This window comes from Mustela nivalis (genome assembly GCF_964662115.1).
Source record: "Mustela nivalis genome assembly, chromosome: 20".
Lineage (NCBI taxonomy): Eukaryota > Metazoa > Chordata > Mammalia > Carnivora > Mustelidae > Mustela > Mustela nivalis.
This window is the reverse complement of record NC_139039.1, coordinates 41039134-41051675: the sequence shown is the minus strand read 5'-3', so window position 1 is coordinate 41051675 and position 12542 is coordinate 41039134. Positions and strand designations below refer to the sequence as shown.

At 56.0% G+C, this 12542-nt stretch overlaps 1 protein-coding gene across 3 annotated transcripts in view; it reads left to right on the top strand.

Moving 5' to 3' along the window:
• The first annotated feature begins 875 nt into the window (after window positions 1-875).
• Window positions 876-12542, top strand: part of DLGAP2 (DLG associated protein 2) — a 776206-nt gene continuing 764539 nt past the window's right edge. For all 3 annotated transcript variants that reach the window (XM_082715291.1, XM_082715286.1, XM_082715287.1), the window contains exon 1: window positions 876-1059. In XM_082715291.1, the coding sequence (XP_082571417.1) occupies window positions 1042-1059 (18 nt within the window). In that variant the 5' untranslated portion in view covers window positions 876-1041. The remainder of the gene's footprint in view (window positions 1060-12542) is intronic.

Sequence of the window (12542 nt, the reverse complement as noted above, 5' to 3'; positions counted from 1 at the left end):
CCCGGGCCCAGGACCGCGAGGGGACAGCGGAATGAGAGCACCAGGCGTCCGGTGCCAGTGGAGCAGGCGTCACTCTGGCGGGTAACTCTGCTCCCCGGGCAGTGGGTCCTGGAAGGGCGTTCCCACGGATCTGACGATGGTGCATCCCAGTCTGGCCCGGTGGGCTCGGTTGTCCAGATCGCTCGGGTGGTCCACGCAACCTGACTCAATTCCTTGGCCGGCGTCCTCTGTGTTGCTGAGAGCAAACGCACGGAGGCGGCCAGACCCCACGGATGGCGCTCGCTGCCTCTGCGCGCAGGTTTGCTGTGGAAAGGACGGCCGTTCCCCCGCCGCCATAGTGCACCCTTCCCTGCGCACACCACGCCCGTCCTCTACGGGAAAGTGCGGCCCTGGGAGGAGGAGGAGGCTGGGCAGCAGGATGGACAGAAGCGGGACACCTTTGCGGTGACACTCCCTCGCCAGCGCCGGGCGCACGCACCCTTGCCCTTTGGCTGGAGAGCATCTGGCTCCGGAGCGGACTTAGGGTGCGCGTGTCGCTCCTCCGGATCCGGAGCGCGGGCTGCTTCCCAGGAGCTGCGGCACGTGTGGGATCCGCGCGCTAACTTCGGCGCGCTCGGGCTCCGGCTCGCGCGGGCAGCCTGGAACCGCGGGACCGCCCGGCGAGCTGCAGGCGCCCGGCGCTCCCCGCGGTCTCCCGCGCCCCGCGGCGCCCCGCGCAACAGGTGGCGTCCGGGGCGTGGCTTGAGCGCCGGCGGGCGGGGCGGGGCGGGGCGACCGGGGGCGCGACGCGCAGGCCTGGGCGCCCCCGGGCGCGGGCCTGGCCCCTCCCCAGATGCCGCCGCGCGCCGGCCGCCCCCCAGTGCGCCGGGCCTCCCCGGGCGCCCAGTGCGCAGGCGCCGGCGGTGAGCTCCGACCGTGCGCCGGGCTCGAGCGCGGTTGGAGCGCGCGGCGGCGGCAGCGGCCCCGCGGACTGACGGACGGGCGGACGGACTGGCCACGCGCCATGTCGCCCTGCACCTTCTGAACTCCGAGCGCCCGAGGATGTCTGCGCTGAAGAAGGTGCGAACCCCGGGGGGTCGCGGGGCCAGGGCGCGGGGTTAGGCTGCGCGTGGGGCGCGGGCAGGGACCCCTGGGCAGCCTGGGCACAGGGTCCCACGCTGCGCGGGCGGCCTCGTCCTTCGCTCGGGCTGAGCGCAGCGCTGGTCGTGGCCGGGGGTCCCCGGACCCTGGGCTCTGGGGCTCTGGGTGCGGTGCGGGCGCCGCGGAGGCGGGACAGGCGGCGCTCGGCCGGCGAGCTGGGGGAGCTGACGGAGACCGAGGAGGGGGCGGTGTCCGGCTCCCGCCGGGCAGCCGCGAGGGGACGGGGGCGCAGGTGGGCCGACCGGGATTGGGGAGGTGCAGTGAGGGCCGGGAACGGGGGCTGCGCCTGCGAGGGAGCGGGCCAGGGGTGGTGGAGGGGCCACTTCTGCGGGGTCGCGGCGGCTGCAGCGCGGGGAGGGGGTGGCCGCCGCCCGCTCTTCAAGTGGGAGCGCGAGCACCCGGCTTTTTTCGGGGTGGTTGCTAAGCGCGGAGCTCCCGGCGCAGGGTTTTGTAACCAAGCCTCCCCCGGCAGCGGCTGTTGCTGTTCTCGGCTCGCTCGCTAACGATCGCAGAGAAATAATGAGGATGTAATTATTGCAGCCTGCGCTGCCAGGGGTGGGGGCGGCAGGCACGGGCTCTGCGTGCGCCAGCAGGTGAGGCCGGGCGGAGGACGGTGCCCCCAGCCCCCCTGGCCGCCCTCCTTGCGCGCACTGCGCCCGGAGCCTTGGAGCCAGCTGGACAGGGAACCTGGGGGTGCCGGTTAAGGGAAAGAGTTAGGAGAGGTCGGGAGGGGGCGAGGAGGCGAGGAGGTGAGGAGGCGGAGTCTCAGAGGTCAAGAGGGTCTGCAGGTGGAGAGCGGAGAGAGGGCCCACGTGCCAAGGGGAGAGGGCGCTGGTGGCGAAGGGATAGGGCCCAAGAGGCAGCAGGAGAGGTCTGCGGATGGAGAGTGCTGAGGTTCTTTGAGGGGAGAGGGCACAGGTGGAGAAGGGAGATCTGCAGGTGGAGAGGGCGCAGGTGGACGTGGGAGGGGGCGCAGGCGGGCGCAGGCGGACAGAGGAGAGACATGCCCAGGGGCTGGAGATTGGCGTGGGAAACTCTAGCAGCCTCTCTTCCTGTGACTCTTGCACACTTGTCAGCTGCTGTGATTCCAGCTGCTCTGTTCTCTTCTGCCAAACCAATGGCGATTAGGGCTGGGTCTCGAAATTGGGAATTGGAGACTTCTCAGCGCCCTGGTTTTGTATTGATTACAAGTGAAGAATGGGTGGCCAGTTCTCCCTCGGTGGTGGTAATGCTACCGGACAGGGCTGGCGTAGTTTTGGAGCGGATTGGTCTGTTCTCTCGGAGGCAGGAGAGCTCAGGGCAAGACTTCAGACAAGGACTCTCCCTGGGGTCCTGGGCACTTGCTGGCTGTGTGTCCTTGGGGAGCACTGCGTGTGGTGGGACCTGGCTGACCTGGTGGTGACTTAGTTCTGTTAGGGACTGGAACATCCCCAGGCTCTCAGCACAGCCTTCGGGAGGCTGTGTAGCACGTCCAGGGGACCTCTCCCCCGCCCTGTCCCCCACAACTTGCAAGAAGCAACACTGACTTCTGAGGTTCATGTGCGTTACAACACCATTCTCATTTTTCTTCCTTCGCATTCTCTGGGTGGGTCCTAGGTAACCAAAACATGACGAACTGATGAGAAAAAGTGATTTTTTGGCAGGTCAGGTTGTCACTCTGGTGTTCAAAAAAACTCATTAATCAGGATTTTCCAGTAGCCAAATTGCCTTGTGCAGGCACTGGGTGACTCACAGACTTGGCTCCAGCACTCATTGTGGCGCGTGTGTACCGTTTCCTTTTAGATGATAAGACTTTTTCACTGCTTGCAAGAGAACAAATTGGAATATTTGATGCCCCACATCTGGCAACACGACAGCAGACTGGGGGCATATTGTCTGCTCAGGCACATCTGGGCAGAGTGGGGACCTAATGAAGGAAAACAGGGAGAAAGTCCTGTCCTAAAGCTTGCTGCCCTTTTCTAGGTCAATGCAATGTCCTGTCCTCGACGAGGAGGTCCCGAAAGGTGGGATTAACCCCTTCATAAACTCTCCCCAGAAATCTCTGTTCTCCGTGAAGAAGTCAGTAAGCCTTGGGTAACTTACTCTAGTGACTGGTCCTGTCCCAAATGCAGGATAATTGTAGGTTACAGGGCGAGCTCTGTGAGCGACAGGAATACCACCTCAAATCATCCAAAGTGCCGAAGTGCCCCAAATGAGAGTTTTCTCCCCATGGAGATGTTTTCTCAGATAAGTGAGCTAAGCCAACTTTTCACTCTGTTAATGCCCTTTCCATCCAAGAGACTTCACGTTTATAGTAGAGTTGTCCAAAGTGGTTCTGCCCGAGGCAGAAATAAACATTCATTCTTTTACCACTATTTTTGTATGGCTTGGGTTACTGGTGATTTAGGTGAATTACCCAAGGAGTTGAAGGACGTACTCTTTGAATATAGATCGTAAAGGGAAAATAAGCAAATGCATCAGGTATTGACCCTTGGAAAGGATGTGCCGCGGTCATTCATTGGGTACAATAAAAATAGATCTGATTCATGCCGTCGGACAGATGGGAGTCCTCCAGAGCACTGCCAGGATGCCGGTTCTGAAAGCATCACAGGCTACTGTGCAGGAAGTTAGTAGGCAAAACATCTCAGGCAGTTAAAGCTCCTTCTTCATCCCCCACAGTCTTATGCACAAGCCCTTTGCACCCTGGGACCCTGTCCTGGCTGATGCGCAGCCTTTCAGAGGTCTCGTTTTGCTGGTGCCATGAACACATGGAATCAGCAGGGGGCCCCGTGTTTCCTCATGACGGAAACACTCCTGCGCAGGGAGCTGGGCCTGGGGGCTTTGGTCCAAAGGGTGGGCTTGTAGGGCGTCCTGCACCTTTGGGGCGGAGCACCTGCCTTTCCGGCCTCCTCCAGTCCGGGACAGATCCCGTTGCTGTCCGCCTGCGGCTTCTTGCCAAAGGTGCCCGGACACCATGTGCAATCCCCGTTGTTCCTGCCCGCCCTTACCCTGCGCCCTGGCTCCGTCTGCTTCTGAAGAAGCTGCTGGCAGTGAGCCTCTCGTGGGCCCCGTCTTGGCCGGACTTGGTGCCCTGGGGGGGTGCCTGCCCAGCCCCCCGGCTGTTCCGACAGCTCCCCCCCACCCCGTGCGCCTCGGAGAACGTGCCTCCCCGAGTGGTTGCAGGAGGTCTTCTTGCTGGGTGCAGGTCATGCTGGTTCATGAGCTCTTGTCATTGCTGGGGGGGGTCTCCGAGGAGGTGAACTCTCTAGACCAGCTTGTTAGGCTTCTGTTGAACATCCCGTGCAGCACGAATTCGCCCTTCCAGGAGACTGCTGATGTCCTTCCGACGGTCACCTGTGCCCATCATTAGCGCTCCGCTGTGGTTGGAGACCACTGGGTCCTGAGACCTTGTTGTGCCGAAGCATCGTTACTGCTCGAATTTCGCTTCTGTAAACCAAGAAATCTCCCCCAGTTTGAGCTGGCTTTTCTGTCCCTGAGAGTCAGGTGGAATATAGGGGTTTTAGCTCCTCCCGAATGTCCACATTAAAGCTCTCATCATGGTCTAAGTTTTATCCATCTTGAGGTGATATTTTTGTTCGATATACCTTTTTGTGTGTAGCCACAGGGAATAAAAGAATCATTCCAAAGAGGAATAAGCATTATTAGTCAGCTTATCCATAAAATCGCAGCAAATATTTTAAAGAGTAACTTTGTAAATATAATTGGTCATTGTCTTTACAATGAGGTGTACTGTACTCTGCACAAAAGTAAAAATATTGAAATGATTCCCACAGGGCCCCTGGAGTATACATTGTAAGCGGGCAAAATAAAACGATCCTCTTGTGCTACATGAAAATCTGGCCTTCTGATTTTGCAGAGCCCTGAGCAGCAGAACCCATGTTGGCAGCACAGGCGGTGACCAGAGTGTGGGCTCTGGAGTCACACCTGCGGGGCAGCCCGGGGGCCTCCGATGGTTTGACCTCCATATACTTCAGTCCCTGTCACTAAGAGCAGGACGGATGCAATTGAGTTTTGTAGGCTTGTCACAAGGTTTAAAGGAATTGATGGGTGTAAAACAGGACGGTGTGTCCAGTAAACACCCAGTAAGTGCCGACTGTTTCAGATCCCACAGTAAACTGGGAACCGGGCTGAGCCATCCTTTATTGTGCGTAATGAAGCAATGTTCTGAACTCCCATAAACCTTAAGAATTTATTACTTCTGGTCATCTTTTACTCGTTTTATCTATTTTGCCTCCTCTTTCCAATATTTTGACACAACTTAACCACAAAGGACAAGGCTAAAAATGGTGGACAATCAGAGCAAACAAGTATGACAGCCAGGGGGGTTAACATAATTCTTTGGGCGTCAAACTTGACTGAATTTTCTGTTCACCAAGTCCGTGAGGCCCCCAAAATCTTGGCCCTGACTTGATCACCTTCTCAGGGTGGACTTTGCATGCTTGTTTTTTGGTGATGAACCTGTCTTGGCTGAGGAGGAGTGGCTGTGTGGTCTGAATGTGACCCTGGGTGAATGGTGTCCTCATGGGTACGCTCTCCAAACCCAAGGCCATGTCTAGGCTCTGTCTCCCACCCACGCTTTGGGGAGCAGTACTCAGGCTTGGAGTAAGAGATCTGAAGCCATGACAGTCACTTTCCTGACCCCATAAGGTCGGCTCGATAACCCTCACAGCGCGCCGACTGGCGTGCTAACCCTCACAGCGCGCCGACCGGTGTGCTAACCCTCACAGTGCGCCAACTGGCGTGCTAACCCTCACAGTGCATGCGGTGACCCTTACCTTCTCTCCCCGTCTCAGAACAACGGATTTGGGGGAGGTGCTGGCCTCGGGCATCCTTGGACCCCGTCTGTCTCGCTGTCTGTTGCAGCGTGTGAACGAGAGCAGTGAGCAGACGCTCAGCCTGGCAGCCCTGACCTCACGTCTGGTTCCCTTCCCTTGTCCCCACAGCTCCTTCTGTGGTGTTCTAGGCTCTGCTCTCCGATCCTGTCCCTGCTTTGTTCCCTGTTTCCTGACTTGGCCACGAGCGGAATGACGCCACGCTTCTGCCCACACGCAACCACTGCGTCTCTTCCGTGCTTTCCTTGCTTTGTCCTTTCAGACCGTGTTCCACCGTGATGTCCCCGTTGGCAGGTTCCCCAGGCCTTCAGTGCTGGAAGCAAGTCATCCCTGTGCTTCTCTGTGCCTTCTTGGGGAACGTTCCCTGGAAGACCATTATTTGGGCTGCTAATGCCTCCATGTGCCCGCTGCCCAGCTCTGTCCACGGTGTGGAGGAGGAGCAGTGGAGGGCTGGATCTGGCCAGCCCCCCATTCTGTCGGAGTGTTTGAAGTCATGTAACTCAGGAGATGCTTGAGTGACACCCTCCCTGGTGTCCTGCGGGAGAGGCTCTTCGTTGACCAGCTTCCGTGCGTGGCTTCTCAGTTGTGTGGGAGGATGTTGGGGATGGGGGCTGTGACACGTGCATCAGTGGGCTTGGGTACATTTTTAATTTTGCTAGAATATGAAACTTTTGGCTTTTTAAAAATGTCCATTTTTCTGACATTCTTTGTGATTTGACAGTTTCTGAACAAATTTCTGAGCATCTCTTTTCTGACTCTTAAAAGCGGTGTGAATCTATTGGCAGCTTAGCAATTTTCTTTTAACAGTTGAATGTTGTTTTTTTGAACTTAATATGGCCATTTTAGGATATGACATTCATGGGTCTACAATAAAATGTGATAGATTTTCACTCTAGTTAGATTAAAATTTTATTTTTGTTGCGAAAGAGGGTCTACGTAGCTCATTAAAACAACCAAATGGCATTTTGTTGTCCTCAATTCATCTATTTGCTTGTTTCTCTAATGATGTTTTATTGAGAGTCCTACCACTCATATAAAATAAAACTACTTTTGCGTATAACTCGTCCCAGCAGTTTCACTTCTGTGAACGTACCCTACGAAAATAGTCTTGAATTTATGCGCAATTACTGAAGTGATGTTCATTCCGGTTTTATGTTATACTAAAATATTGGAAAATAGGAACAATAAGAAATTAGATAAATTCACTGTGTTATAGCCACTTCACAAAAAAAAGTGCACATCCACTGAACAGATGGAAGTTACGTATTTCATATGAAACAGGTGTTCCTCTCACATTAAGGGACAAGACGAGATTACAAAGAGTACATTCTCACCCCAATCTCTGAAGCTTCTCCGTATGGAGCACGGAGGAGAGACAGAGAGACACAGCAGTCGGGGGCGGGGGACCCTGTTGGTCCCCATCTCCTGTCCAGCGCGCAGAGCGAAGGGCAGCTTCCTCCAGCGGTCCACACAGCAGACCGCACCCGACCTGGTTAGCGGTCTGAGTCCCTCTCCTCACATGCTCTGCTCACCCTGGATTTTCCCTGTGCTGTTTTTGGGGCTGGGGCGCATCTTGGCACTGGGCTTCTGCACAGCTCCCAGCCCTGCCTCTGTGCTCCCAGGACACAGCGGTCACCCCTCTCTGCGTGGAGCCACCACACTGGCACTTTGTCAGGGAGGCCGGCCCGTGCCTCCCGCGCTCTCGAGCTCCCTGGTTACTGTCTGACGCACTGAATGGTTTACTTCCTTATTTTTGGATGTTTGTTCCCTGCCTGTGATCACTCGCATACACGGAGCCCTTGCAGGCGGCAGGCACGCTGCTGAGTGTGTAAGGCCCAGTGCCGTGCTCTTCCCTTGCACAGCAGCCCCGGGAGGTCTGCACATTGCGGAGGGGGAGATGAGGAGAGACGGGTGAGGGGCGGTGTTGGGGACACATCTGTGGTCTGGCAGAGCCGGAGAGAGGAGCCTCTGGCTGGAACGGCAGCCCTGTGAGCTGGAAGGACATGTGCATTTTGGTCACTGGTGTGTCCCAAGGCCCTAAAAACGGCTGGGCCTTGGTGCTCAGTCCGTGTTTGCCGAGTGGTGAGGACTGACAGAGCTCATCTGCAATGCTGGGACAGGGCCAGCTTTTGGTCCTTTGTTTCTGTTTTATCAGAAACGTGGATGGTCCCACACACAGTGACTGAAACAGGATGTGTTGCTCTTGTCATAAAGGGAGGTGGGTGGAATGTCATCCGGGATCCTGGTTTGTCCCCGTTCTGCACTGGGTCTTCCCTGGGTTGGTCTAGCCCCTCCCAGGGCAGGTGGCTGTCTCGCTTGGGCCTTTATTCCCAGGTGTGCGCACAGCTGCTGGGGGAGGAGGAGTGGCCTCCGCTGGGCCAGCTAGCTGCTGGGCGGTCCCTCTGCGGCGCTGGATGGGACAGGCAGAACTTGGCTTCCAGCTCTGGTCAGGTACGCTGTTATCTGGGACAGGGACTGCGTTCTCCAGAATGGTCCTTCTGGACCCACATTCTTTTTGTCTGCGGCTCTGCCATCCTCACACGAGCCTTCCAGGGTCACTGTGCTCACCGTCCTCACCCAGCCAGGACAGGGAGGAGCCAGGAGGACCCCGAGGGGCAGAGTCTGGGGGCACAGACCACTTTTTTCCCTTGGCCTCTGTCACCTACCTTGTCACTTGCAAGGCTGATAGTGACAGGTCACTAGCAGGGTCTGTGGGACCCTGTCCTGGGGCATCTCAGCCTTGCTTTGCTCTGGATTGAATCACGCAGCTGGCTTAGCTCCTTTATCCAGACACCTTCAGGGCACCTGGACGCGGGGCTGGGCGGGAGGTGGTGGTGGGGAGCATCAGAACAGCAGCCAGGCAAATGTGTTTTTTCGTTCTACGCCCTAAAGAGATGACGCTTACTGACCTTTTCCCTGTGAAGTCATTGAGTGCAAACTGGGGAAGATGAGGGCCTCAAATCCTGTATCCTCCTAGAGCATGTCCTAGTATGTTGTATGGAGCTATCTCCACGGGTACGTTGGGTAGAACAAGGGTCCGCAGTGTTATAAAGTTAACAGCATCACGAAGGACCACTCGTCTTACTAGTGATCAGAAGGGTGAAGTCTATTCTCTGCCTCTGCCTGTGAGCTTTTGTTCCAACCCTTTAGAATTTCCCTCTATTTTCGATCTAGAATACTCTTAGAGAAGTATGCTGTGTTTTCCCTGGGAACAAGAACAGGCAGACCCCGGAGGTCAGAGTTTTACTGTCGAGCTCCGTAATGCATGTGCTTGGCTCCTGGGTCCTTTCTGGCCAATACCTCTTGCATGTATTCCACTTTTACAAACTTCACTTCTGGGATAATGGTTGTCTTTTCCCTTAGCTGGTAGAGAAACTGTGGGGTAGTTGTGTGACATTCATAGATATTTTTTCTTTTTCCGGCTGTTGGATCTGCTAAATATTTAGAAATTATAGAAAAGCACAAATTAATGACGGCAAAGTCACCAGTAATTCCGTGACCTAGAAACAATCCTTGCTTCTGATTGCTGCTGTCCCATCTTATTCTTACTTTTTAAACCGAAGTTGTGAACTACCGTGTTTCTTTTTTCACTTTATATTCGTTTCTGAGAATGTGCCCATCGTTTCAGAATTCTCTTTGACGGGATTTCACCGAAGCACAGCGTCCAGTATATGCTGCTAACAAGCATTTCTGCAGGGTTCAGTGTTCAGTTGCTCACCAGAATCTTTGCAGCCATTCAGGAGACTGGCTGGGGGCGGGATTCCTGTGGCTCCGTCACTCAGTCTCTGCCTCCGTCGTCACGTGGCTTCTTGCCTGTGTCCGCTGTCCGTCTTCGGTCTCTCTCTTCAAGGCTCTCTTGTCATTGGCTCTGGGACCCACTCAGATGACCTGGGAGTGTTGGCTCATCTCCGGGTTCCTACTTGAATTAGACTCTCGGAGATCTCCTTCCCAAATAAGGTCGGGTTGCTGGGTTCCAGGCAGTGGAGTGGCTGTCCCCAAGCCCGTGGGCATGAATGTTCTTAGAACTTGAAACTGCTGCCAAGCTCCTTCCAGAGCAGGACGTCCCCACCAGCACCGTGTGAGTGCTTGCTCTGTGACCCCCTCGCCACGACCAGGAAAGGGCACAAGTGTGCACTGATCGTGGCCCAGGACGGGGTTTGTGAGTGTAAGAGCCACAGAGCAAAGGAAAGGAACGCTGGGAAACTTCTCTGGGCCCACCCGGAGACCGACGGCGCGCGGTGATCTTGGAGGTGCGCTTGTTCTTATCCTTCCACAGGTTGATGACCTTATGGACAAAGAGAATTCTCACGAGTGCATAGAAATGAACAAGGAATAGCCAGGAAATTCAGGAAGGAATCCATAGTTTGGTCCATAAGCATCTGAGAATGGCCAGAATCACTAATCAAAGGTAACAAAAAGGCAAACTAAAAATCACTTTTCTCAACATACACAATAGGTTATGATTTTAAAAATAATGAACGGCCGCCCTTCTCCGTATTTGATGATCAGACATCTGAGCACGAGTCCGCCACCTGTATGCCCTCCATGTTCCCAAAACACGCCCGAGGCCCTCGGACCGGCCAGCGAGCCCTCCCTGACGCTCCTTCCCCCTGCGCTTCCCAGCGGACCAGAGAGCACAGGCGCTTGGGCTTTATAATGAAATACAGATTTCCTCTTCCGAAAGGTTTAACGGGTTAGCGTTTAAGAAGAATTCGAGTGGGCTAAATGTAGTGTCTGAAAACTGTCCGTCCTAAAACCGACCCATCCTGAGCTGTCCGACGGGGCTGGAGAAGGTGAGCTGCCCGAGCTGCCGCAGGGTGGGTGGACGGGTGCCGAGAGCAGTGCCCCAGCCGGGATCACGCTCCCCGCGGACACGTGTGTCCTGGCGGTCTCGCCGCCTCCGACGCTCCGTGCCATCGCTGTCTGACGTGTTACAAGCTCCTGTCGCGTTTCCGATGACTGCTCAGGCGCATCTCTCCCCGTCCCCATCCTCCGCTTGCCGGCTCGGGGTCCTCCCTGCCCGTCCTCGCTGCTTTCTCTTGGAGACACTGAACAGCCGAGTTGTGAGGTTTAAGGGACCCCCGCCCTTGCCTGGGTCTGCCGCTCTTCCCAGTCCTGGCCGTTAGCTCAGGCCTCACCCGACGTTCTCAAGCTTCTGTTTTCTGTGCGCCTGCCTCGCCGGTTCTCCTTTGTGACAGGGTCTGTGTCCGTCCCCCCTGCGGTCAGAAGGGACAGTGGCAGGCGGTCCTTGCCCTCCAGAGGTTCCTGGTCTGGCGGGAGCCATGGACACGGCAGAACCGAGCCGTTGGCCTCGCCCGGCACTTAAAGTGGTGGCTGATGTGGGGACACGTGGACCCGGGACCCAGGGGAACAGGGGTGCGTGGGGCCTGGCTAGCCTCTGTCTGGGTGCGTCTGACTCGGCCATCCAGGAACAGGGGTTGAGCCGCAGGTGGGGACTCAGAGCCGTGCGTCCTGTCAGTCTTCCCGCTGTCCCACCCCAGGCCGGTTCATCAGCTCTGAACACCGCCGATGCGCTGTAAGGGGGTCTGGATCCCCTGAAATGTACAAGTGACCGGCTGCCCAAGGTGGCCAGAGGCGTGGGGTGGGTGAAGACCCAGCCAGGCTCTGAAAGTGGACCCTGCGGGGCCCGGCAGATGTGGAGTTTGGTGGCCCCTTGTGACGAGGCCTCTGAGCAGTGGGGTGAGGCGTGTCCCTTTGCCGGAGCAGCCCGGAGTCACCCCACGGTTGGCTGTCTTGGGTCTCGCAGGGCCGTCTTCCTCTCAACTGTTCTATTCCTTTGTCCGCCCAAGTAGGCTCCTGCTTATCTTATTTCTCAATTATTTTTAAAAATGCGGCAAAAGCTACTGTCCTTCTCCTATGATTGTTTTGTCCCAAACCCCCACCTTAGAAGAACACAGATTACAAGCTTATTTGGGTCAAGTATTGTCCTCTCTTTCTTGCAAACATGCAAACGGTGGCCTTGAGAGTTTAGAAGACTCTACAGTGTGGGACACAAGCCAGGAGTAATGGCGTCGCTGTCCACCTGTGATTCCTGGGACGGGAGGACGGTGGTCCCCTGTCCCGTGTCCCTTGCGTCCCCGAGCCTGGCCGTGACAAATGTCTCTTGGGAGCAGTAGTCACACTAGGCATGTTAGGAAGGCTCAGGGTTCTTTCTCTTTGCGGATAGTTGACGATGTTACACTAGTGTCAGGGTGCAACATAGCGCTAGGACGGTTTTGCTGCGCTCACGCGTGTAGCTGAGTCAGGGGACACACAGTGTTACAGTGTCACTGTCTTCCTGTGCTGTGCCTCTCACCCCTGACCTTCATGCCATACCCGGATGTCTGTACATCCCACTCCCCCTCCTCACTGTGCCCATGCCACCCAACACCTGCCCTCCCACAACCACCCGTTTCTTCTCTGTATTTATGGGGTGAGTCTGCTTTTTGTATGACTCCTTTTTCTTTTTTTTAGATTCCTTATATGTATAAAATTTTGTGAGAGTTGTCTTTCTCTGACTTGTTTCACTCAGCATAATGCCCTTTGGGTCCATCTGTGTTGTTGCAAATG